This window comes from Rana temporaria, chromosome 6 (genome assembly GCF_905171775.1).
Source record: "Rana temporaria chromosome 6, aRanTem1.1, whole genome shotgun sequence".
NCBI classification, from domain to species: domain Eukaryota; kingdom Metazoa; phylum Chordata; class Amphibia; order Anura; family Ranidae; genus Rana; species Rana temporaria.
The window spans coordinates 169,411,332-169,439,070 of NC_053494.1; the positions used below are offsets into that span (position 1 = coordinate 169,411,332).

The following is a 27,739-nucleotide window of genomic DNA, read 5'->3' on the forward strand; positions in this document are numbered from 1 at the left end:
TTGGACTACAGGAGAGTCGGGACGCCCACTAACACACAGCTCCTTTCTCTATCTGCAACGTAGAGAGCGTCCTGACTCTCCCGTAGTCCAAGGGAGGGGGCGAGCACGACACTCCACACCAGGAAGAAAGCCTCGCATTACGGTGTGTAGTTACAGACAGAAGAACAGGAAGTGAGGATTTCTCAGAAGAAATAAGGACATTTAAAAGCAAAATCGAAGGATGAGGAAAGTGAAGGAGGACTGCACTAAGGTAAAGGAAGCTATTTAGGGAATTTTTTTTTACCTTTACAACCCCTTTAATTCACCACCAATGGGCTGGATTCAGGTAGAATTGCGCATTTTTTACGGAGGCGCAGGGCAACGTTTTTGCCCTGCGCCCCCGCAAATTTGCTGCGCTGCCCTTGATTCACAGAGCAGTAGCTCCGTAAATTGCATGGGCGCGCCGGCAAAATGCCCGGCGCAAGCGCGCGCAATTTAAATGATCCCGTAGGGGGCGGGAATCATTTAAATTAGTCACGTTCCCACGCCGATCGTAGAGCGCATGCTCCGTCGGGAAACTTTGCCGACGTGCATTGCGGCAAATGACGTCGCAAGGACGTCATTTGCTTCAAAGCGAATGTGAATGGCGTCCAGCGCCATTCACGATTCACTTACGCAAACTACGTAAATTTCAAATTTCGCGACGCGGGAACGACGGGTATACGTAACATTGGCTGCCCCTGCTAATAGCAGGGGCAGCCTGATGCAAAAAACGCTGTACGGAAACTACGTAAATTGCGTACGCAGGGCTCTCGTAACGTTGTGAATCGGCGTTAGTATGCAATTTGCATACTATACGCTGAGCACAACGGGAACGCCACCTAGCGGCCATCGCAAGAATGCAGCCTAAGATATGCGGGCATAAGAGCCTTATGCCGCGCATATCTTAGGCTGCAGTCGGCGTAACGAGGTTCCTGAATCAGGAGCATTCGTTACGCCAGGGTAAGTAAGCAATTGCGCTGTGTAACCTATGGTTACACAGGCGCAATTGCTTCTTGAATCCAGGCCAATGTGTATAATGACTGTTTAGCATCAAATATTCCCGTACTGTGATGTCTCTTTCGGTCCTTATACTCATTAAAAAAAAAAAGATAGCAGAGATGGTTTTGTGTTTTTCTGAACTCTAATGAGCCTTGTGACTCCTCTCAGCGTCTCTTGACAGATTCTTACTGTCAGGCTTACTAACTAAGAAACCTGTAATTCCCTCCGCAGCTGAAAAGGTCACAGACAATGCCGGTGTAACAGTAAAGCCGGTGGATCTGCGTCATGTCACTGTGCTTCCTAAAGCAGACTGGGAACGGATTGTGAATTATAACAACACATTGGAAGAAGAAGAAAGGAGGCTTCATGAAGAGCGGAAGGAGCAGGAAGACTTGCACCTACGTTCCCAGGAAGTGGTGAAAAACTGGACTAACACCATATCTGTGAGTTGTTCATTATAATATCTCAGGTGATGGCCGTAGTCATTTTCTTTGCTAAATATGAGCCCCAGATCCTGTAATAAAGGCCAGAAATCTATCCTTGATGGAAAGAGAAGGGGAGCACACTTTGGGGGTTATTTACTACTGTATAGAAACCAATCAGCTTCCAGAATTTATTGCCAAAGCTTAAAGGGGTTGTAAAGGAATTCCCCCCCCCCCCCTAAATAGCTGATTATTGATTATTTCAGATTTGATTGATTCTTTCAGAAAAAACATGCTGAAAGCGGTAACATTATTTGCAAGGAAATTTGGCGTTTTATACTGTAGGTCTGTAATTTTTAGGAATAACTCACTTAAATCTGACCAAACAAGAGTCTAGTAGGCATCCTGGGTATGACACTTTTTTAAAAACAAAATGATAAATTATAATAAATAATTATAAATAATTATAACAAATAATAATGTAATTCTAATAAAAATTCTTCAATAATGTAATCAACTCAAAATCACTGAAATTTGCTCAGTTGCAGAATTGTTGTTGTCATTATTTTAATTTTTTTATGACGAATTTCCCCACAAATCGCTATCGCACAATTCTGCAAGTGATTATAATTTATTATCGCTGTTTTCTAGCTGCTCTAAAACCATTTTTGACATAAAGGGACACTTTTGGTTGCTATGGACAATCTACAGTTTGCAGGGAGAAAGAACAGTTTTTATTATATAAAAGTACATGTAGGACACTGGGCAGACCACTAGGGACAAGGGGGGTGTATTTTTTACATACAGTACTGTAATCTATAAGATTACAGTATACTGTATGTAATGTGTTTGTTTACGTTTTTGAATTTGGCGCCGATCTCCGATCCCGTGCATCGTAACGTCGCAGGGAATGGAGATCGACGGCACACGGGGACACTGTGTGAATCGAGCGAGGTCCCGCTCGCTCACATAGCGCAGTGGCATCGCTGGATCCAGGGACAAGGTAAGCCAGCGCGCGCTGCAGGCTCTGCATAGCTACCCCAAGCGTGAATCTAGGATACCGAATTTAGCACAAAAAATCCACCATGAGTCACGCTCGGGAATACCGACAGGGGGGTTAAATGTCCTTATTTCTTCTGAGAAATCCTCACTTCCTGTTCTTCTTTCTGTAACTACACACAGTAATACAAGGCTTTCTCCCTGGTGTGGAGAAGGCCTTCTGAGGGGGCGAGCAGGAGTGTCAGGACGCCCACTAGCACACAGCTTCTTTCTCTATCTGCAAAGTAGAGAGTGTCCTGACTCTCCTGCTCGCCCCCTCAAGAGGCTTTCTCCACACTAGGGAGAAAGCCTCGCATTACTGTGTGGAGTTACAGACAGAAGAACAGGAAGTGAGGATTTCTCAGAAGAAATAAGGACATTTAGAAGCAAAATGGAAGGATGAGGTAAGTGAAGGACTACACTAAGGTAAAGGAAGCTATTTAGGGAAAACATTTTTTCTCTTTACAACCCCTTTAATTGAACAAGCGGAAGTTAGAAGCTGATTTAGCCAATGAGCTTCTAACTTCCGCTTGTTCAATTAAAGGGGTTGTAAAGGACATTTTTTTGGGGGGATTCTGAGTGCTCCAGTTTTGGTAAATAATTCCCAATATATATCTATAGATAGAAAGGTCTTATAAGCAGTGCGATTGATTTGCCAGCAGGGCTGTATCCCCCTTTCAATACTATTCTTCCGGCTTTATTTCTGTTGCTCCGTCTCTGGATCTCTTTCCATTTTTTCTGTACTCTTTATGACGGGCGATAAGCACAAGCTCTGAAAGATCCGGGAGCTGTGTGTTTACACACACAGCACACAGCTCCCGATTCTCGCTCTGTCATGAGCGATCGCGGGTGCCCGGCGGTCATCGCATCACATTGACTCCGGGGGTGAGCAGCGGGCACGTGCATGCCCCTAGTGGCCACAGGGCGAAGTGACATAACATAACGTTGTTTCGCTGAGCCATGTTGCCACAATACTGTGGCAGCTGGTCGGCAAGTGGTTAATCACATGGTTGGCCTGGGTCTTCTAATTATATTTCTTCCTCTTTGTGCGTGGGAGTACTTTTATGATAATCTGTTGTGTTCTGAGCCATGGAACGTGTTCTGTATTTTTGATACTATGTATGAGGTTTAATGACTTCACTGGCACACTGTATTGATATCTTTTTCTTCTGTCTGAAAATTCAATAAAACTTTATTCTGTAAAAAATATTTATTGAAAGATGAGATAATGCACTCACTTTTACTTTAGTCTGGGGCACAATGGCAGATGACATCCATAGGAGGGTGGGGGGTGTGGGGGGACAGAGGAAAAAAGAGGGACAGCAAACACTGTGGCCAATAGTACTGTTGCAAAGTGCTAAATTCTTCTACCTGCTTTGATGGTGTCCTGTTAGATCTGGTGGAAAAGACGGCGCACACCAGCGGGACCGACAGGCGCATTTGCCTTTGCGTGCAAGCACAGGAGGACGGGGGCACTCTAATTTATTTTTTTAATTATGAATTAATTTATTTATTTTATTTTTACACTGTTGCTTTTAATTTTTATTTTTTTATCACTTTTATTGCACATCCCTGTGACAGCAATAGGCATGTGACAGGTACTCTTTATGGAGAGATCTGGGGTCTAAAAGCACTGGAATATGTGGCAATTACTGTACATGAAAAAACAGTAAACGTGAGTGAATGCAAATGACTAAAAAGTCCAAACAGTTCAGTCCAAATGTGTACTGTAGCAGCGCTAGATGATCAAAACGTGAGTTCTGATTAGAATACTATGAAACCATAGGTGTTCAATAATGGTGCAGATGAACATCAGCTGTGAGTAGTGTCTTCCATAACATGTGCTCCTTATCACCAAGGGGGTTGTATTTTCACCACGTGGGGGGATACTATCCCCTAATGGGGATGCACTCACCAGACCGAGGATAAAAAACAGCATGGGATACACAATCAGCCTTTGTCATTGGTCTTGCACTCTCCACCACTCTGCTGGTATAAATCTTTGTTACAGTTTCATGCAGACAGAGGAGTCAATCAAAGGGAGAAAGCGGATCCTGGGCAGCGGCCAGTCATCATCCGATCCTGCCCAGGATCCGCTTTCTCCCTTTGATTGACTCCTCTGTCTGCATGAAACTGTAACAAAGCACAAAAAAGGCTCAGGGACTTTTTTTTTTAATGCAAAACAGTGCATTTTTTGGTTCAATAGACTTCGATGGAGAAGCTTCAGAAAAGCATATAGTGTATTTTTTTTTCTGCAATTTGCATTTTTTTAATCTGCTCAACAACAAATTGGCCAAAAACAAACAACAAAAGCATAGAAAATGAAAAACGCATCAGAAATGTGGAAAGATTCCAAAATACACAGCAAAATGCACTGCAGAAATTAATCAAAAGCTAACTGCATAGGTGAGAACCAGGCCTAAAAACTCACTGGAAAGCTTCCGGTGTGAACAAGCTATTTTTTTAATTCAACCCGCTGGCTGCCTTAAAAAAAAAAATAACCATGTATGGCCAACTATAGCCTGGCATCTTATGTATTTCTCTAGGGCAGTGGTTCTCAACCTGGGGGTCAAATGATGATTTGCAAGGGGTCACCGAATCCTGGGCTGTTCCTAGAGCCCGCAGCCGCCCACTCAGCTGCTTCGCAGCCGCGCATTCAGTTCATGGCTGGGGGGCTGAGACTAGAGGTCAGTTGATGTGAGGAATGTGAAGTGGGAGAGGCTGGAGGAGACCCTATCTCCTGATTTTGGCATAGGTGTCACTGCTACGAGACACCACAAAGTCGGAGGCACCGTGAATCCAAAGACACTCACTGTAACACTACCTGTGAATATAGTTGTCATTAAAAGCCCCCACTACAGTTCTCAGATCAGGATGACCTTGATCAAGAGCACCTAAGTTGACTGATCAGAACTCCCCCCAGCATTGCCACTGATCCCATTAACACCCCCCCCCCACCAAGGAGTAAGAGAAGGAATAAAAATAGGGAATACGTGGAAGGGAGAGAAAAAGAGGGGGAGGAACAAAGAAAAAGGTAGCAAAAGACGGCTAGAGTGAGGGATGGGGGGGAAAAAAAGGGAAAGAAAGTAGAACAAAGAGAAAGAGTGGTACATCCTAAAATGTACCATAAGGGTTTTTAATACTGTAGGAGTGGAAGGGACTAAATGTCTGTGGGTTAGGGGCGCAAATTACTTGTCTTGCCTTGGGTGCTGACAACCCACGCTACGAAAATAATTTTACTGTTAGGGGTCCCCACAACTTGGAAAAATGTATCAAGGGGTCGCAGCACTAGAAGGGTTGAGAACCACTGCTCTAGGGGATTATTTACGCCAGGGGTTGACAAATTTGCTTGGAATCTAGGAGCCAGCTAAAAAAGTTAGGAGCCAGAAAACGCACCCCGTCCCGACGAGCTAGCGCGCAGAAGCGAACACATACGTGAGCAGCGCCCGCATATGTAAACAGTGTTCAAACGCAATTTTGAAGCGTGACATGTTGAGTATGAATTTACTCGGCGTAACATTATCTTTCATAATATTAAAAAAAATGGGGATAACTTTACTGTTGTCTTATTTTTTTATTTAAAAAAGTGTAATTTTTCACAAAAAAAGTGCGCTTGTAAGACCGCTGCGCAAATACGGCGTGACAGAAAGTATTGCAACGATCGCTATTTTATTCTCTAGGGTGTTAGGATAAAAAATATATATAAATGTTTGGGGGTTCTAATTAGAGGGAAGAAGATGGCAGTGAAAATAGTGAAAAATGACATTAGAATTGTTGTTTAACTTGTAATGCTTAACTTGTAATACCAACGGCCACCACCAGATGGCGCCAGCTCACATCTGGTGGTAATAACTTGTAATACCAACGGCTCGCCACCAGATGGCACCAGCTCACAAAAAAAATAAAACATTTTTTTTTTCTTTTTGCCCACCTTCCAAGCCAAGTCGCCAGGACACTGTTTCTAGTCGCCATGGCGACCTGGCGCCCGGGATTTGTCGATCCCTGATTTACGCATAGATTTTTTTTTATTTTATACTAGCAGTTCTTCTGTCATAGCTTTAAAGGATAAAAATGATCATTGCCATGTGTTTATTATCATAGGACGATAAACACCATTTATTTATTTTTCAATATCATTTATAGGGTTTGAGGCAGAAGAGGCTAAAATCAAAGAAGCTTCGGGAGGAAAAAGAAGAGGAAGAAAAGAAGAAAATTGATATAGAGGAGGCCCAATATCAGGCAGAGAAAAGGAGAGAGGCCATTGAAAAAGCCAGGACCAAGCAATACTACCAGACTGATAAAGTCAAGACATTCCATGTACATAGTTTCTTTTGTTCCTTATATTTGAGTCATAGCGTTCTGCTGTGCTGCTTATTCTAAAGTCCAACTAAAAATGTGTAATTGTTTTATTAAAATGTGTGACCTGCATTATTTACAGAGTGCACTGCTACTTACTGAAGTCATAAAAGAGCGAGATGCACAGATGGAGCTCAAAAATAAGATGATGAATATGAGCAATAAGCAAGGCAAAGACACTCTGGCAAACATGCAGCGAGAACTGGAAGAAAGTATTTATAATGACCAGCAGAAGGCGCTGCAGAGACTGACGGAAAGAAAGTATAACGCAAATGAGCTTATGAAACAGTATGTGAAACTTTACTATGATTTTCTGCTGTGGTTTTTTTTTTGTATGTTAATTAGTCATTGGTTAGCCTGTCTATATGCATACATTGGGCCAGATTCTCAGAGCGAGTACGCCAGTGTATCTACTGATACGCCGGCGTACTTTCAAATTACCCGCGTCGTATCTTTAGTTTGAATCCTCAAACCAAGATACGACGGCATCTGGGTTCGATCCGACAGGCGTACGGCTTCGTACGCCTTCGGATCGTAGATGCAATACTTCGGCGTCCGCTGCGTGGAGTTCTCGTCGTTTTCCGCGTCGGGTATGCAAATTAGCTATTTCCGTCGATCCACGAACGTACGCACGGCCGTCGCATTCTCTTACGTCATCTCTAGTTGGCTTTTTACGCATATAGTTAAAGCTGGTATTTTGCGGCGTATAGTTAGAATTGCCATGTTAAGTATGGCCGTCGTTCCCGCGTCGAAATAAATTTTTTTTTTTTGCATAAGTCGTCTGTGAATCGGAATGTACGTAAGTCCCATCTAAGTTAAAAAAAATGACTTCCTAGCGACGTCATTTAGCGCAATGCACGGCGGGAAATTTCGGGATGGCGCATGCGTAGTTCATTCGGCGTGGGGACGCGCTTCATTTAAATGAAACACGCCCCCTAACTGCCCAATTTGAAATCCGCCGCCAGAAATACACTACGCCGCCGTAACTTACGGTGCAAAATCGTTGAGGAATCGAACTTCCGCCAGGTAAGGTACGGCGGCGTAGTGTATCTCTGATATGCTGCGCGGATCCAATTCTATGTGGATCTACCCCATTATTTTTACAAGATCTAAAGTAAATGTGAAAAGTTACCATACTCCATTCATGAGACAGCAGTTGAAAATCTTGGATTTCACCATTTATGATAACTTTGTTGCTTTCTTCCTATGTTAGCAGGTACAGCTTTCATATGTGGTTCATTTCTCCCCAGGGTGGAGGAGCACAGACATGCTGCTGAACTAGAGAAGCAAGCTAACTACAGGGAGGGTGAAGAAATCAAAAGACTGACCAGACTGAACGAGTGGGAAATGGGCAAGCTGGCTAAACTGAAACGGGATGAGAAACAAGAAATAATGAGAGCCCATTTGGTCAGTAGATTTAAAAAAACAACAACTGTGCATTAAATATAGGGCCCTTTTAGAAAACCATGGATGCCCGCATCACGACCTATACAGTATTCCATAATTTTCCAAAAAGGAAACACTTTAGCCCCAGAAGATTTGGCTGCCCAATGACCGTGCCATTTTTTGTGATTTGGCACTGCGTCACTTTAACTGACAATTGCGCGGTCGTGCAATGCTGTACCCAAACAAAATAAGCCCTAGTGTGTTTTTTGTAGCCAGAATTAATATAAGACCCAGTCTTATTTTCGGGGAAACACAGTAATATCTTTTTTCCCATGTTGCTTTTATAAAGTTGGTGGTGTTGAAAAGCAAATGACAATTTGTATTGCTCTATAACAGGGGTGGCAAACACAAGGCCCGCGGGCCGAATCTGGCCCGCCGGACCTTGTAATGTGGCCCGCACAGCAGCCCCCTCATTTTGCCAGGTTTGAGCGAGCGGCGCGGCCAGTCTGAGCAGGCATTACATATTCCCCTTACTCTGTGCCACTCCGTCTACGCCCCCGCCTCCAACACCGCCCTGTCTCCGCCTCCCTTTCTGCAGCCAAGACGGCTTACAATGCCGCTCTGGTGCCCGCCTCCTCCTCTGCCCTGTCTCGCCTCCACTGCTCGTTCTGCAGCCATGACGGCTTACAATGCTGATCTGGTGCCCGCCTCCTTCTCCGCCTCCACCGTCGCCTCCGCTCTTTCTGCAGGCATGACGGCTTACAATGCCGATCTGGTGCCCGCCTCCTCCTCCACCACCGCCCCGCCTCCACCTCCACCCCGCCTCCCCAGTCCTTCCAGCCAGCGATGCCGGCTTTTTTTGCATGCCACTGAATGTTGTGGCAGAGATTGCTGGCAGTTTTGCACTATTTGCTGCTATTTTACAGTTATCGTAAAAAAAAACAAAAAAACAAAAACAAAGTACTGATAACACAGGAGTTCCGCCCACAGAGGGATGGTACCACTATAGCCCAATTAAAAAAAAAGGTACTATAGCCCAATACAAAGGGAGGGAGCAGCCTACACAGGGAGGTACCAGAGCTGGTCCAGGTAGGAAAGTAGGATAGAGTACAGATGTGAGGAATTTTTAGGCGCAATCCTGACCCATGCACTGTGTACTTAGCTCAATCCTGACCCATGCACTGTATACGTAGCGCAATCCTGTCCGCTGCACTGTATACGTAGTGCAATCCTGACCCATGCACTGTATACGTAGCGCAATCCTGACCCCTGCACTGTATACGTAGCGCAATCCTGAGCCATGCACTGTATACGTAGCGCACCCGGCCCTTTGAGCGTAACCATACTGCTGATGCGGCCCCCGATGAATTTGAGTTTGCCACCCCTGCTCTATAAGGACAATTTTTAATGCTATAGTTAACTTTGTTTTTTACACTAAGAAGGTTGTCCTTTAATGCCTTCTTTTTGGAAAATAGTAAAAGAATGGGGCAAAGTACTACAAAATGGGCAATGCAGCATGCTTCCAGGTACAAAGCAAGATTCTGTATAAAGTACTCTGAGGTTCGGTTCACACCTAATAATGGTGCGGCTTCCAGCAGGGGTCCTGTGCATCTTGGGCTGAATTCGAACCTGAAATGGACCAAAAGACGCACAGGACTCCTGTGCAAATTCGCACCGGAGCAGCATCGGAGATATGTGAACCGGCTCCATAGAGAGCCGATCACAATCTCCTGCTATTGCGAATTGGATGTGGGGATCTCGCATTCAATTCGCAATAGTGTGAACCCAGCCTGAATGTTGTATACGTATGCAAATATGCATACATCATTACAGCATAAATGGCTTCTATTGGCCACAACCACTGCTAAGCTAGATTCTAGGATAAAGGCAGCTTCTGCCAACCGTGTCCTACCAATAAAGGATGCCAGTCCTGACATTATTGCTAATAAAACTGCAGGTAGTTCCCATCAGTTCCTCTATGATGGCTGGCAGGAGGAGCGGTTTCTCAGCCAACCAATTTCTACATAGGAAGAGATGGCTCCTTCCACCGGCCATCAGGCAGACCTGATGGAGAACTGAAACGCATAAACCATTCTGGCTCCACCTGCCCATGGCATGAAGAGCAGTTACAAGTGATGGGCATGAAGAGCAGTTAAATTGGCACAGGCAGAAGATGATGGTGGAATTACACTGCCCTGGAGATTCCCAAGAAATTCTTTTGGGCTATCATTATTCGTTTTTGTTCCAACATATCTGTCATACACATACTGTATATCTGTCAAAGTGTGGCCCACGATGGACGGTGGCATTGCCCTTGTGGCCTATGTTTGGACTTGAGTTTGACATACTAATGCCGTGTACACATGATCTGAAATTCCGACAAGAAAAGTCCGATGTGAGCTTTTGGTCGAAAATTCCGACCGTGTGTAGGCTCCATCGGACTTTTTCTGTCGGAATTTCCGCCAACAAAAGATTGAGAGCAGGTTCTCTATTTTTCCGGCAGAAAAAGTCCGGAAAATCCGCTTGTCTGTATGCAATTCCAACGCGCAAAAAAACACGCAAGCTCAGAATCAAGCAGAAGAGCTGAACTGCCTATTGAACTTCATCGATCTCGGCTCGTCGTACGTCTTGTACGTCACCGCGTTCTTGACAGTCAGAATTTGTGACAAGATTTGTATGACCGTGTGTATGCAACACAAGTTTGAGCCAACATTCCGTCAGAAAAAATCCACGGTTTTCTTGTCGGAATTTCCAATTGTGTGTACGCGACATTAGTCTACACCACGCAGTGGGACTCGCTAATCACAAATTATCCCAGTTAAAAGTATGAACTATGTGATGTAAATACAGGAATACCTTTGATTGTTTGACAGGCACATGTTGCAGACAGAGACGTGCTCAGAGAGATTGAGAAACAGAAGGAAGAAGAGAATGATGACTTGCTACGTCGCTTCGTTCTTGCAAAGAAACAAATGTCCAACTTGAGAAAAGGAAGAGAGAATGAATTGCACAGGTGAGGATGCATACAAGTCCTAGGCTGCCGAATGTAGAGGCAGAGAAAGACCATTGTTGCTTAATCACTTAAGGACCGCCTCCTGCACATATACGTCGGCAGAATGGCACGGCTGGGCACATCAACGTATATGTACGTTGATCTTTAAGCAAAGCAGTGGTTCGCGGGCGCGCGTCCGCGACCCGGTCCGAAGCTCCGTGACCGGGACCAGCGGACCTGATCGCCGCTGGAGTCCCGCGGTTGGTCCCCGGAGCTGAAGAACGGGGAGAGCCGTGTGTAAACACGGCTTCCCCGTTCTTCACTGTGGCGGTGTCATCGATCGCATGATCTCTTTTATAGGGATACACAATCGATGACGTCACACCTACAGCCACACCCCCCTACAGTTGTAAACACACATTAGGTGACACATAACCCCTTCAGCGCCCCCTGTGGTTAACTGCCAAACTGCAACTGTCATTTCCACAGTAAACAATGCAATTTAAATGCATTTTTTGCTGTGAAAATGACAATGGTCCCAAAAATGTGTCAAAATTGTCCGAAGTGTCCGCCATAATGTCACAGTCACGAAAAAAATCGATGATCGCCGCCATTAGTAGTTAAAATTTTTTTTTTTATAAAAATGCAATAAAACTATCCCGTTTTGTAAACGCTATAAATTTTGCGCAAACCAACCGATAAACGCTTATTGCGATATGGATCTGGGCTCTCTCCCTGTAGCATGTCTGCAATCTCAGTCTCTCTCCCTGTACCATGCCTGCAGTCTCTGGCTCTCTCCCTGTACCATGCCTGCAGTCTCTGGCTCTCTCCCTGTACCATGCCTGCAGTCTCTGGCTCTCTCCCTGTACCATGCCTGCAGTCTCTGGCTCTCTCCCTGTACCATGCCTGCAGTCTCTGGCTCTCTCCCTGTACCATGCCTGCAGTCTCTGGCTCTCTCCCTGTACCATGCCTGCAGTCTCTGGCTCTCTCCCTTTACCATGCCTGCAGTCTCTGGATGTCTCCCTGTACCATGCCTGCAGTCTCTGGCTGTCTCCCTGTACCATGCCTCTTCCCCCCAGCAATCACAGCCTTTTCCATCCCAATGCTCCCACCCCACAATCCCTATTTCACCCCACTCTCAACTACCTTGCCCTCACTTACCCCTCCTCTTCCACTCTGCCGTCACCCAACTCCCGAACAATAACCACCCGCGACCTCCCAAACCACGCCTCTTCCTAGGTGATCGGTATCGGCGAGTACCTGCAAAAAAGTATCGGTACTCGTACGCGTGTTAAAAAAATGGCATTGTGCATCCCTAATTAAAATGTTATAAAGTCCTGTACACACGACCGGGAATCTGTTTTTTCCGACGAGATTCCTAACAGGCTTGCCCTGAAAATGCCGTTTATACACACGGCCACACAAAAACCTGCCATTCTTTTGAATGGCAAGAACGCGGTGACGTCATCGACTATGATGAGCCGGTGTCTCGTCACATTCGATTGCCGTCGCCGCCATCTTGCTACACCCCACAATAACCTTGTATGCTACCGCGCATGAGTCGAAGTGTTATCGAGCATGCACGTTTTTTCACTGCATACAGACGACCGATTTTCTCGGCAGGAAACGCTCTGCCGGGAAACCCACAATTAGTTCCCACTGCCTTCTCGCCAATCTATGATTATCTCTTTTGTGCCACCATTCTTTCACTTACATGTGTCCTAGTTCAGCTCACTCTTAGCCTCATGTCCTTTCTCTTCTACGATCTTCTACATTCTGCCATCTTTCTTTCTCCCTAGTGATGGATCAGATTACACTCTTTCACCACTATCTTTTGCCATCAGCTCCTACTCTGCCTCCCACAATGTACTGTCATGTTCAGCTTCCACACTGCCTTCTCTATGCCCTTCTGGTCTACAAACAGTTGTAATTCTGCATCTTTATAAACCTACTTCCAAATCCACATTCAGCCACCATTCTACCTCCTGTTCCCTGATTACCTACAGCTTTGCTTTTTCTCTTTCGTTCATAGACGGACACAGCCTTCATTGACCTTAGGGTTATGCTTCTTCCTACCAGGAGATTTCTCCTGGTAGGAAGAAGCATAACCCTAAGGTCAATGAAGGCTGTGTCCGTCTATGAACTCAGAGAAATGGATTTTACGGTGAGTACAAAAATCTTTTTTTCTCTTTCGTTCATAGACGGACACAGCCTTCATTGATCTTAGGGTTATGCTTCTTCCTACCAGGAGAAATCTCCTGGTAGGAAGAAGCATAACCCTAAGGTCAATGAAGGCTGTGTCCGTCTATGAACTCAGAGGAATGGATTTTACGGTGAGTACAAAAATCCTTTTTTTTCCCCATTGAATCATGATCACAACCTCCCTCTCTAAGGCCCCTTTTACATTGGGGCGGGAGGCGCGGATGCGATATAGCGCCGCTAATAATAGCGGCGCTATACCGCCGGGATTGCCGTGGGAATTGGCCGCTAGCGGTGCGGTATTAACCCCCACTAGCGGCCGATAAAGGGTTAATAACGCCCGCAATGCGCCTCTGCTGAGTCGCATTGCGGGCGGTATTGCCGCGGTTTCCCATTGTTTTAAATGGGAAGGAGCGGTGAAGGATCGGTATACACGCCGCTCCTCTCACCGCTCCAAAGATGCTGCTGACAGGAGATTTTTTTTGTCTCCCGCCAGCGCATCGCCTCAGTTTGAAAGCCCTCGGGCTTTCACATTGAGTCTGCAGTGAAGGAGTTTTTCAGGCGGTATAGCAGCGCTATTTTTAGCGATGTACCGCCTGAAAAACTCCGCAGTGTGAAAGGGGTCTTACAGCTGAACTTCTACAATCATTAACCCCATAATTTAAAAAAAATTTAGTCGGCAGTAATAAATCCCAGTTTGTTACAAATCACACAAAGGCCAAAAATCATTTGGCCTCAATTAATAGATTCATGAAAGGGCACACATTTACTGCTAAAGCTAATGCATAAACTTGCTGAGCTAAATAAGACATCACAATGATTCTAATGGGTTGATTTGTTGGGCACCAGGCAAACAATGGAACGTAGGGATCACATCACTGAACTGCTGGCGGCACAGATGAAGCAGAAAGTTGACGATGAAGAAGAACACATAGCAAAAGCTGTAGCAAAAATGGAAGCAAAAAACAAAAAAGAAACACAGGAAAAAGAAGAGAAAATAAAGTCGGATATCAAGGCCATCACTGAGCATAGGCTTGCAATGGTAAAAACACAACTGCTTTTGATTATATGGATTTATGTTTTTCTATTCATGATTTACTAAGACTCTAAATGCCAAGGATCTCCTGTTGTGCCCATCATCCCTTTGCATTGCTGGAAAAAGTGTAGATATGAGGGAATGCGTTTGTCTTGAGCAGAATGAGTAGCAAGAAATATGCTTAATATAAATGTTCATAAATCAATTATAAATAGCTTATATTAAGGCCAAACTCCAGCCCAAGAATAACTCATTTTGAATAGTTTTTGGAAAGTTAGAGCCACTGTCAAGTTTTTATTGGTGACTTTGTCTTCAGAACAAACACTTTTGGTAGTATCAGTTTCTTGGCCTCCTACTTTGCTCTGTGGTTCCTTTCGTTGGTCCCTACATGACTACAGGACAGTTTGCAAATGTGCACAGTAGGGTACCAAAAATTTGAGGGTTTAGAAAGTAAGGGCCAGATTCACATAGAATTGCACTGGCGCAGCGTATCAGAGATACGCTACGCCGCCGTATCTTACCTGGCTCTAAGTCGAATCCAGGAAGATTTTGCGCCGTAAGTTACGGCGGCGTAGTGTATTTCTCGGCGCGTATTTCAAATTGGGCGGGTAGGGGACGTGATTCATTTAAATGAAGCGTGTCCCCGCGCCGATTGAAATGCGCATGCTCCGTTTCGAAATTTCCCGCCGTGCTTTGTGCGAAATGACGTCGCACCAACGTCATTTTTTGAACTTAGACGTGAGTTACATCCTTTCCTATTCACGGACGACTTTCGCAAAAAAAAAAAAATTTAAAAATTCGACGCGGGAACGACGGCCATACTTTAACATGGCAAGTCTATCTATACTCCACAAAATAGCAGCTTTAACTATACGCCGGGAGAAGCCGACTAGCGACGACTTAAGAGAATGCGATGGCCGCACGTACCTTTGTGGATCGACAGAAAAAGCTAATTAGCATACCCGACGCGGAAAACGACGCGAACTCCACCCAGCGGGCGCCGAAGTATTGCACCTACGATCCGAAGGCGTACGAAGCCGCACGCCTGTCGGATCGAAGCCAGAAGCCGCCGTATCTTGGTTTGAGGATTCAAACTAAAGATACGACGTGGCAAATTTGAAAGTACGCCGGTGTATCAGTAGATACGCCGGCGTACTTGCTCTGAGAATCTGGCCCTAAGTGTCTGTTTCTGAAAACTTTTCAGGTGGCTGTTTCTTTTCAATACAGCAGGAGGTTCAGATTTAAAAAACGCTAAACCTGCCCATTAAGGGAAAGTGACAATGCCACCGGATAGTCCACCTCCCCCAGCAAGATATAATTACTGATATGGTCCTTCTAAGGCACAGGTGTCAAACACAAGGCCCGTGGGCCGAATGCGGAGCTCCAGGCCGTTTCATGTGGCCCCCCCCCCCTGTCTCTGCCCCCACCTGGTCAGTAAAGACAGGACTCTACCAGATCCTGCACTTCTCTGTCCAGCCCTCCTGGCAGCAGCACAAGGCAAGGGGGTGCACTGATGTAAGGGACAGTGGGAGGGGGTGCTTGACTTCTGATGGTGGGGGGGGGGGCTCTTGACATCTAATATAAGGGAGGTGCGGTGCTGATACAACCATCCCTTTGAGGGCAACCATAATGCTGATGTGGCATGCTGTTTGACACCCCTGCTCTAAGGCCTCCTCACTGCAGAAGTCGACCTTAAGTTATCTTTGATGGATAACATCACATGGGAGAGGTCATGTGCTCCTCCATCCTTGGAAGCCCCACTCCATTAAAACAAATAGAGCATGAGCAATATTGCGTATACTTTGCTCAGGTAAAGGCGATTGGTAGGCACTGCGACTTTGCTCTAAATGGGCAAGTGACAGGGAGGTTGACTTACTAAAGAAAAGACAAATATACTGTGCACTGCAAGTGCAGTTGCTCTAGATCGGAGGGGAAGCTCTGCTGATTTCTATCATCCTATTATGTACAAGCAAAAATGCTGTTTTTTTATTTTTCCTTGCACGTGATTGAGTATTCTTTGCAAAGTGAAGCTTTACCTCATTTACTAAGCTCTGGAGCAAGTGCACTTGCATTGTACAGTATATTCGACCCCAATGTCTCTGTAATGCAGGGGTGCCCAACCTTTTGAAGGCCGAGGGCCACTGGTTGGGCACCCCTGCTGTAATGGATTTGGTACTTTTGCTGAGGCAGTGATGTAAATTAGCAGTTGCAAACTAAACAATGCTTGGTAAGTACTAATGACATAAATACACCAGTTAAGGGGTCTAAAAGTTTCCACAAAATCAATTAGGCGCTAGATACATGTGGACTTTAATGTTCTGAGCACAAAACATCACTCTATGAAATATGTTATGTTTAACAACAGAGAAGAAAAAAAGAAGAGGAAGAAAAAGATGAGAAGTTGAAGGCCTTACAAGCCCTTTATAAAATAAAAGAGGCGGATAATTACTTCATTGCACAGCAGAAAGAGAAAATGAGACAAACAGAAGAACAATGTAAGAAAATGCAAACAATGCAGATCCAACAGATGGTAAGAACCTGCTTTTACTTTACCCACCACAGCTGAATACAGTATATGACTCCGCTTTTAGATGGATTTAAAGTGTTACCAAACCCAGAAAAGTTAAATCAGTCTGTATATGCAGCATAGCATGCTTGTTATACTCACTGTGGAACCTAAGGGGTTAATCCTCTGCCTTGTGTAAAAAGGCTGTTTGATCCTGTATGCACAAATCCTCCTTTTCTTCTTCCACTGACTCCAAAACATGTCAGGATAAGTCAGAGTAACTGGAGTCAAGCTGCACGTGCCCAATTTGGTGTGTATTGCTAGAGAGTTTCAGTAAGAGTTAGGCCGGCTTATCAGTAGATACGCCGACCTAACTCAGAATCTACGCCGACTTATGTTTAAGTGTATGCTCAAACAGAGATACGCTTAAATATATCTAAGATACGACGGCTTGCGCCGTCCTATCTTAGATTGCAATATTTTGGATGGCCGCTAGGTGGCGCTTCCATTGCGGTCGGCGCAGAATATGTAAATTAATACATACGCCGATTCAAGAACGTACGCCCGGCCGCCGCAATACATTTACTCAGTTTCCGTAAGCCATTATCAGGCCTAAAGTTATTCCATCTATTAGATGGAATAACAATGTTAAAGTATGGCCGCCGTTCCCGCTTCGAGATTCGAAATGTTTACGTCGTTTGTGCAAGTCGTCCGCGAATAGCGATTTACGTCGTTTACGTCCACGTCGAAATCAATAGGCCCGTGCGGCGGACGTAGCCGCAATGCACACTGGGAAATGTAGGCGCCCGGCGCATGCGCAGTACAAGAAAAAATTCAAAAACGTAAGGTCAAGCCTTATTAACCTAAAACACACCCCCCTTACACACATTTGAATTTGGCGCCCTTACGCCCGCCCGCTTTAGGCTACGCCGCCGTAAGTTAGCAGGCAAGTACATTGTGAATCATGTACTTGCCTCGCTAACTTACGGCGGCGTAGCTTAAATTCCTTAAGCTACGCCGCCGCAAAGTTAGGCATAGGTACCTGAATCTACCTATTTTTTTTTTTCTTGGGAGAGTGCATGTGATCAGCACAGGGACAAACAGCACTGTCCAGACAGTGGGTCAGGGGTCCTGCACCCTTATACGGCAGCCAGTGCAGTGTGAAAACTTGTCCTACAAGCTTTAACCAGGCACTGATGGAAGTCACAAGACTGCTATTTACTGCTGATGAGAAAGGGTACAGGCATACCCCACTTTTAAGTACATAATGGGGTTTATTTACTAAAGCTGGAGAGTGCAAAATTAGGCTCACTTCTGCATAGAAACCAATGAGTTTCTAACCTCAGCTTGTTCAATTAAGCTTTGGTTATAAAACCAGCTCATTGGTTTTTATGCAGAAGTGAGCCTGATTTTGCACTTTCCAGCTTTAGCAAATAAACGCCATTGTGTACTTAAAAGTGGGGTATGCTTGTATTTAGTAGTTTGTATTTACTAAAATAATTGCATTTCTGTGTACTGTGGGAGACCAGACATAGTGAATGTGGGGTCCTGGGTTTAGTAACACTTTAATATAATGGGGTTGACTAAAGGAGTAAATTGCATTGCAATGTAATTGTAATTTAATTGTAAATTGCATATTGACACTGGCTCAGGGTCGGACTGACCATTGAGTCACTTGGGCACTGCCCGAGGGCCCCATGCCACTAGGGGGCCCCATGCCACTAGGGGGCCCCATCAGGGTTGCCAGGCTCAGTAAAACCAGGGACAGTATGTAAAAAATGCAAGTTAGGCTTACCGGTAACTTGTTTTCCAGTAGGCTTTCAGGACAGCACCTGAGAGATATCATGGCTCCTCCTCCACAGGAAACACCTCCACCAATCAAGTCTTTAAAAGGGAAGCCTCCCCTTCCACTCTCCAGTTGGTTGTAGAGACCTCCAGCCCCGGCTGCAACACATAAGTGACAGTTATTACATAATATTACAGCAGAATCTTTACATAAGAAAAAACCATGGGCGGGTTGCTGCTGTCCTGAAAGCCTACTGGAAAACAAGTTACCGGTAAGCCTAACTTGCATTTTCCCAAAACGGCTTTCAGGACAGCACCTGAGAGGACAGTCGAGACTTACCCCCTTAGGGTGGGACCACAGCCTGTAAGACTTTTCTCCCGAACGCCTGATCATCTGCCGTCATTAGATCAAGTCTGTAATGACGGGCAAAGGTAGACAAGCTTGACCAGGTGGCTGCTCTGCAGATCTGTTCGGGGGTGGCACCAGCTCTTTCTGCCCAACTTACCGCAGCTGCTCTAGTAGAGTGAGCTCTTAGATTCTCCGGACATTCTTGACCTGAGATTGAATAAGCATTTGAGATGGCCATCCTGAGCCATCTGGCAATGGTTCCTTTTGACGCCTGCTTTCCTTTTTTATCACCGGAAAATAAAATAAACAAGGCATCTGAACGTCTATATGCTTTTGTGGTTTCCAAGTAACATAAAACAGCTCTCTTGACATCCAAGGTATGGAATTCTTCTTCCTTTCTTCCTTTTGGATTAGAGCAAAATGAAGGCAGTATAATTTCTTGAGACCGATTTTTGAACGAAGCAACTTTCGGTAAAAAACTTGGGTCTGGTTTTAACACAATTCTGTCCGAAAAAATTAAACAAAAAGGTTCTCTGACGGACAAGGCTTGTAACTCGCTGATCCTGCGAGCTGTAGTGACAGCCACTAAAAAAACGGTTTTTAACGTTAATAACTTAAGAGACGCTATATTCAAAGGTTCAAAAGGTTCCTTGGTCATGGCCTGTAAGACTACTGGCAAATCCCATGCGGGACAATCCTTTACCACTATCGGTCTGGACCTAACCAGGGCTTTAAAGAACCTTATTACTAATGGATCTGCTGAAACAGATCTTTCTAGGAATACCCCCAGCGCGGCTACTTGAACCTTCAGGGTGCTCACCGCTAACCCTTTGTCGGCTCCTTCCTGAAGAAATTCCAAGATAGAGGAAGTTTCTTCTACAAATCTGCCTGATACGGAGCACCATGTATTGAAAGTCTTCCAGACTTTGAAATAGATAGCCCTCGTGACCTGTTTCCTACTCGACAGGAGAGTTGCTATTAATCTGGCCGAAAACCCTTTTCTCCTGAGGAGTTGCTCCTCAGAAGCCAAGCCGTAAGACTTAGTTTTTTTATGTCTCGGTGAAACAGAGGACCTTGTAAAAGCAGGTCGTGTCTCAGAGGTAGATGCCAGAATGGTCTGATTTGCATCAGTAGAAGGGCAGAAAACCAAGGCCTTTTGGGCCAAAATGGGGTGATCAGGATTACTGTAGTATTTTCCCTCTTCATTTTTGCTATGACCTGCGGGATGAGCTGGAAAGGGGGAAAAGCATAACAAAGATGGAAATTCCAGCTGTGTGCTAGGGCGTCCGTCCCCGCAGCTGACTTGCTCCTGTCTAAGGAGAAGAACTGAGAGATCTGTGCATTCTCTTGATTCGCAAACAAATCTATCGCTGGCTGTCCCCACTTTTCTGTTATCAGACTGAACACTTCCGGGTTCAACTGCCAGTCCGCTTCCCGAATCAAATTTCTGCTTAAGAAGTCTGCCACGCAATTCAGGGTCCCCTTTAGATGGACTGCGGACAAGGATAGAGTATGGGACTCTGCCCACCTTAGGATCTTTCCGGCTAAGACCTGAAGCCCTTTGCTTCTGGTGCCCCCTTGTCTGTTGACATAGGCCACTGTTGTGGCATTGTCCGATAGGACCTGTAAATGTTGTCCTCCTACTTCTGAAGCGAAGGCCAGTAAAGCCAATTCTACCGCCTTTAATTCCCTCCAATTTGAGGAATTTCTCGCCTCTCCTGCGGACCATGACCCCTGGGTCCAACGACTGTTCATGTGGGCCCCCCACCCCCAGGAGCTGGCGTCTGTCGTTATCCTTACTTGGGATGGGAAGGACCACAACAGACCCACCGACAGTCTTTCCTGGTCTCTCCACCACCAGAGGCTTCTTTTCACCTTGGTGGGAATTTTTACCAGTAAGTCTAAGGACTTCTGATCGCGGTCCCAGACCTTTAATAAAAATTCCTGCAGCGGTCTGAAGTGGGTCCTGGCCCAGGGCACTGCAGGTATAGAGGAAGTCAGGGTTCCTAGGACTGACATAATCCTCCTGATGGAAATCTCCTGACTGCCTTGTAGAAGAGAAACCATCTCTATCACCTTTCTTTGCTTTTCTTCTGGGAGGAAAACTTTCTGCTCCACGGAATCTATCTGGAAGCCCAAAAATAGAACCTGCTGAGACGGAATCAGGCTCGATTTTTGGAGATTCAGGATCCACCCAATGTCTTCCAAGTGAGACCGGGCCCTGTCTAGATCCTTTTGAAGCCCCTCCCTGGACTGGGCAAAAAACAGCAGGTCGTCTAGATAAGGGACCACAGAGATCCCCTCTAGACGAAGAGGTGCCAGCGCTTCTGCCATCACCTTTGTAAATACCCTTGGGGATGACGACAGGCCAAAGGGAAGAGCCCTGAACTGTAGGTGAACTATTTTCTTTCCTTCCCTCAGAGCCAATCTCAAAAACTTTTGGGAGCTGGCCGCAATGGGAATGTGTAAGTAGGCATCTCGTAAGTCTATTGTTGCCATGAAGCAACCCCGACTTAGGAGGTTTCTTACGGAAAAGATGGAATCCATGCAAAATTTTCTGTACAACACTGACAGGTTTAGTTCCTTTAGGTTTAAGATAAGGCGGTACTTTCCTGATGGTTTTCTTATCAGAAAAACATGAGAATAGAACCCCTGAAAAAATTCCGCTTTTGGAACCGGCACAATTACCCTTTGGTCCAACAGCTCCTGAATTAGGGACTTCAAAGCCAGGGCCTTGGCGGGATCCCTTGGAACATTTGTTGCCAGAAATTTCTTCGGGGGTTCTTCCCTGAACTCTATCTCGTAACCCTTTTGAAGAAGGTTCAAGATAAACAGATTTGGGGTGCTGCCTCTCCACTGGGGGACAAACTCCTGAAGTCTTCCCCCTACCTGTAGCGGAGAGTCATTGCGGTTTCTCGGGGGCTGGAGGAGGACGGAGGAGCACTCCACCCCTACCGCGACCTCTTTGCGCCGGCCACTTCTTTTTGAACTGAGTCCTTTCTTCCTGTTGCCTTTGCAGACGAAAAAAACGTTTGCGGATCGGCGCCTTTTTAGGCTTGATCGGAAAGGACTTCTTTTTATCCGCCGTTCGGTCAAGGATAGATTCCAATTCTGGACCAAACAGTAGATCCCCTGCAAAAGGTAAACCACACAATTTATTTTTTGAGGCCGCATCTCCCGGCCAGGTCTTAAGCCACAAGGCTCTCCTGGCCGAATTGGTCAAAGATGCTGACCTTGCTGTCATACGGATAGATTCCGCTGAAGCATCGGCAATGTACGACACGGCTGCAAAAAGAGTATTAAAGGAGTCCAAGATCTCCTGTTTTGGGGAATCTGCTGAGATGTGCGCTTTTAACTGGTTTAACCAGTGTTCCAGATTTCTGGCCACACAAGTTGACGCCATAGCTGGTTTAAGATTGTTCATCACAGATTGCCAGTTTCTTTTAAGCAGTAGCTCTATCCTTTTGTCCATAGGCTCCTTTAGTAAGCCCATGTCTTCAAAGGCCAAGTCCGTAGATTTTGAAACCTGAGAAAAAGCTGCGTCCAACTTTGGGATTTTATTCCAGATGGCTTCTGGGTTTTCCTCAAAAGGGAACCTCCTTTTATGAGTCCCAGAAAAAAACGGCTTCTTCTCCGGTTCCACCCATTCCTTCTTAATCATCTCAGTGATTAATGAATGCACTGGGAACACCCGACCTTTGGTATCCCCTAACCCTGCATACATTCGGTCATGCAGGGAGAGCTCTTTCTTTTCTTCCTCTATCCCCAATGTTGCATGGATCACCTTTAAAAGGCCTGCAACTTCTTCCAGCGACAATTTATATTTTGAAGCAGGTTCTGCCTCATCCTCATTTTCAGAATCCGAATTTAGTGGGATTTCTTGAGAATCGTCCTGGCTTAAAGGGTTAAAGAGGTTATGCCTTTCACCCAGCGAAGGGTCTTGTGAAACTCCAGCCTGCTCCACAGGTCTGGCCTCCAGACTTGACCTAAAGGCCTGAAATGTGGTACGGAGTTCTTTCTTAAGGGTGGATATTAAGTCCCCACCCACGGAAGGAGCTTCTTTCAGCACCTCTTTAGTACAGTCTGCACAAAGAGTTTTACTCCAAGAATCACTGAGCTTCTCTTTGCACACAGGGCATCGCTTCTTCACAATCTGAGCCGAGCCTTTTCCCTGTATCAACAGACAAGATAAAGCACGCACGCTCAAAAACAAAAATGACAGTAATAAACTGACACCCAGGTGCACTAAGGAAACTTAGCAGTAATCCCCTGTGCCCTACAAGCCAAGACCATCACCACCATGGCACCCCTATGTAGGAAGATATAACCATAGAGACACCGACCAGACAGGTAAGTGGGAGGTGGGGAAAGGGGGAGATGGGTGAAGTAACCCCCCTAAGAGAGAGATAGCTAAAGGTAATGTAGGACACTCCCTTACCTTAGCCTTGCTGGTGCCTTGGCTTGCCCCCTTAGCTGCAGTATCCTCCTCCATTGCAGAGTATTGCAGCAGCGTGCAGTTGAATGAGGACACGGTTCCAGGATTCAAAAACGCCGCCGCGCCGACCCGGAACCGGAAGTCCCCTTTAAGGCACCAGGAGACCCTGCCTCCTCCCTCTGCGCCTGCGCCGGAAATGACGCTGCGCCGACCCGGAAGCGCTGCCACTTCCTGCATACAGGACGCGTCTGAGGCCCTCCTCTGACGCCGGAGCCTCTCGCCTTGCGATGGGGTTTCACGGACCCCGCTGCTCCGCCGGAAAAAACGGGCCGCAACTTCCGGGCGTACGGGCTCTCCCCGAGCACAGAAGAGGGAGAAGGAGCCCACGGACCGCCCTCACCAGGCAAGTGGGAGAGTCATTCTCCAAAAAAAAAACAGTAAGGGTGAGAACCACACGTCTCCCAGGCAGCCCTGAGAGATATCATGGCCCCCACCGGAGGTGTTCCTCCAGCTGGAGGAAACACAAAAAACTGAAGAGTGGAAGGGGAGGCTTCCCTTTTAAAGACTTGATTGGTGGAGGTGTTTCCTGTGGAGGAGGAGCCATGATATCTCTCAGGTGCTGTCCTGAAAGCCGTTTTGGGAAATCTGTGTTTTTTTTTTAGATCTGCCCTGATATGTCCGAAACAGACATGCTTTTAATGTGAATATCCCAAGATTTTAGCTGCCCCGCCTCTGCACTGCCTCCTGGCGTGGTGGTCATCTGTAAGCCAGAGGGGCCCCATAATCTTCTCTTGCCCGGGGGCCCCATGAGTTGTCAGTCCACCCCTGCTCAGGGTACACATTGGGGATTGTTTACGAAAGGCAAATCCACTTTGCACTACAAGTGAAAAGTGCACTTGAAATTGCACTTGGAAGTGCAGTCGCTGTAGATCCGAGGGGGACATGGAAGGAAAATAAAAAACAGCATTTTAGCCTACACATGATTGGATAATAAAATCAGCAGAGCTTCCCCTCATTTCAGATCGACCTCTCAGATTTACATGAAATTCAACATTATAAAAAATCTGTTTCCGTGTAAAACGCCTGTCACTGCAAGGACACACAATTGCTTTTGTTGTGTCACATTGACACTGCGACGCGGCCCAGAGCTGCACTGCCATGTGCTAAGATGAAATGCAGACATGCTGCATTTTATCACATGGCACTGTGCAGAACCACATGGCACTAAACAGCAGCACATCACCATGAATGAAGTGTACCTTTGTATACTTCAAATAAAGTTTGCACAAAAAAAAAAGGAGCTGTGTTATGTGCTAAATTGTGCACCACACTGGCCTCTACCGCCATTGGTAAGTGAACCCCACACTGAAGGATATTAGTTCTGAAGAAAGATTGCGAGCACTGCTTATTCTCTCTGGAGAAGAGACACCTGAGAGGGGATATGATTTCAATTTACAAATACCGTACTGGTGACCCCATCATAGGGATAAAACTTTTTTGCAGAAGGGAGATTACCAAAACACGTGGCCACTCATTAAAATTAGAAGAAAAGAGGTTTAACCTTAAACTACATAGAGGGTTCTTTACTGTAAGAGCGGCAAGGATGTGGAATTCCCTTCCAAAAGGCAGTGGGGTAGATTCAGATAAATTAGCGGATCTTAAGATCCGCTAATCTATCTTATTTACGATCCGCCGGCGCAATTTTGCGAGGCTAGTGCAGTATTCAGAAAGCACTTACCTCGAAACTTGCGCCGGCGGATCGTAAATCCCCCGGCGGAATTCAAATTCCGCGGCTAGGGGGAGTGTAGCATTTAAATCAGGCGCGTCCCCGTGACGATTTAAATGCGCAGGCGCCGCCCGCGAATTTTCCCCGGCGTGCATTGCTCCCAATGACGTCGCTAGGACGTCATTGGTTTCGGCGTGAGCGTAACTTGTGTCGAGCCGAATTCTGAATCGACGTATGCAAACGACGTAAAATTTCAAAACTCGGCGCGGAAACGACAGCCATACTTAACATAGTATACCCTTCACATAGCAGGGGTAAGTATACGCCGTAAAAAAAAAGCGACGGACGGGCGTTCGTTTCTGAATCGGCGGAGATCGGGATTTGCATATTCGTCGCGTAAAAAACCGAAGCACCACCTAGCGGCCGGCGGGGAATTGCAGCCTAAGATCCGACGGTGTAAGTCACTTACACCTGTCGGATCTGAGGGAGATCTATGCGTAACTGATTCTTATGAATCAGTCGCATAGATCCGACCGTCGGATCTCAGAGATACGACGGCGTATCAGTAGATACGCCGTCGGATCTCTTTGTGAATCTAGCCCAGTGGTCTCAGCGGGGAGCATCGATATGACTATTAGATAAGCACCTGAACGAACACAACATACAGGGATATACAAGGTAATACTGACATATAATCACACACATAGGTTGGACTTGTGTGTTTTTTTTCAACCTCGCCTACTATGTAACTATGTGAGTTTGCCCTAACACTGCATTTCTGGCAAGATCAACAGATATTTTCTGTACTTGCTGAAAATGTTCTTAACCCGAAAACAAGAAATCTAATGCAGCCGCCACATCTAAGGACTGGTAAGCTGCAATTTATTACATTTATGTTTTAAGAAGCCAGCATGATTGTACAATTTTTGTGTTCAAAATTTGATTTGATGTTATTTGCTAAATATAGGCTGAGAAGAAAACCATGTCTGAGGCAGAAAAAGGAGCAGAGATAGCTTATACAAAACAAAATGAAGCTTTAATGTTGAAGGAAGAGGATGTTTTCCAAGAGTATGCCAAACAAGTGATTGATTCAGTCACCAATGCTGGGTGTAATCTATATGCGCTGAAGAAAGCAGCTCAGATTGGTACTGGTGGTGGGCACGGCCCAGTTTACTCTGGCAGAGGAGGCATTCGGCCCAGCTACCTGGTACAGGACACCAGTGGAGTCCAACTTCCGGCCTACCAGAATGACGCTACCCAGCAAATAAAGGGGATCTATGATTCTGGGGATATCCAACATGCTAAAAGAAAACTTGGTTTTACATACTAAGGCACAATTTTACCACGTTTACACAACTGCACAAGGAAACTTGTACTGAGACAATATAGAGCCGGCCAATTCTGATCTAGCCTGAAAATATTGGTTACCTGGCTGTCGTGATTCATTAATTTTAGTACTTTGTCCTGGAACAAGTATGCAGATCAGTATTCATTCCAGAAACAGTCAGGGAACAAAGAAATTTCAGGAGAGCAGCAGCTTCTGCCCCGTATTCTCTCAGTACCGGATTCCATAAAGGATATCTGAACTTTCTGACAAAGTACAGTTATAATTTTTGCCTACCCCTAAAGCCGGCCATAGATGGTGCACTTTTCTTTGCTGCAATCGCATGCACTTACTGACTGTGTTGATGGGAGAATCCTTCCTAAGAAGCCATTGTGTTCTCCTGGCGGGAAGAGCCGTCCCTGTCAGGAGAACGCACAGTGATTATTGCTACCGCCTATAGCCGGTGGCAATAATCACATGGAAAATCCAATGGATCGACATAGGGTACAATCAGCCTGCCCATACATGTTTCGAATCTCAGTTGGTCCCTGCTGAACTGGCTGAGATTCGAACTGTCCATGGCCTACTTGACCTAATGGCCCCTCCTCCCAAATGTATGCTTTCCCCAAATTTGATGAAGACTACCTTCAGAAAAGTTTAGAGCCTCTGGTCAAAAACCTTCCTTCCACTGGATGCATCTGCACATTTATTCCTCAATAAAGCGGAGGTCCATCTGATTTTTTTTTTTTTAAAGCCAGCAGCTGTAGTATTTACTACTACAGCTGACTTTTAAAAAAAAAATGGACACTTACCTGTCCAGCGCGCCCCACGATGTCGGCAGACGAGGCCGAGCAAATCGCCCGGTCCTTGGCTGCTTCCGCCACCATCCTCGGTTAGGGAATCAGGAAGTGAAGCATGTGCGAGGATCGCGGCGCGCCGTCACTGGTCCCTGCTTTCTCCTGGGAACAGTGTTTTTCAGAAGACAGCGGGGGGGGGGGGGGGGGGGGGGGGTGACGTGACAAGGCTGGACTCCCGCGGAAGTCAGGACCCGGAAGTGCTGCAAATACCTGTCTTAGACAGGTATCTGCACCCCCCTGAAAGGTGCCAAATGTGACACTGGAGGGGATCCAAAAAGCGGAGGTTCACTTTTTGTGTGAACCTCCGC

General features: G+C 45.9%; 1 protein-coding gene across 1 annotated transcript in view; it reads left to right on the forward strand.

The window, feature by feature from the left end:
* Positions 1-27,316, forward strand: part of CCDC173 (coiled-coil domain containing 173) — a 29,133-nt gene extending 1,817 nt beyond the window's left edge. Inside the window, exons 2-9 of the mRNA XM_040357788.1 lie at positions 1,252-1,463; positions 6,624-6,797; positions 6,919-7,124; positions 8,087-8,243; positions 11,096-11,235; positions 14,263-14,455; positions 16,815-16,979; positions 26,218-27,316. Of these exons, the coding sequence (XP_040213722.1) occupies positions 1,252-1,463; positions 6,624-6,797; positions 6,919-7,124; positions 8,087-8,243; positions 11,096-11,235; positions 14,263-14,455; positions 16,815-16,979; positions 26,218-26,580 (1,610 nt within the window). The 3' untranslated portion in view covers positions 26,581-27,316. The remainder of the gene's footprint in view (positions 1-1,251; positions 1,464-6,623; positions 6,798-6,918; positions 7,125-8,086; positions 8,244-11,095; positions 11,236-14,262; positions 14,456-16,814; positions 16,980-26,217) is intronic.
* Positions 27,317-27,739: the final 423 nt, after the last annotated feature.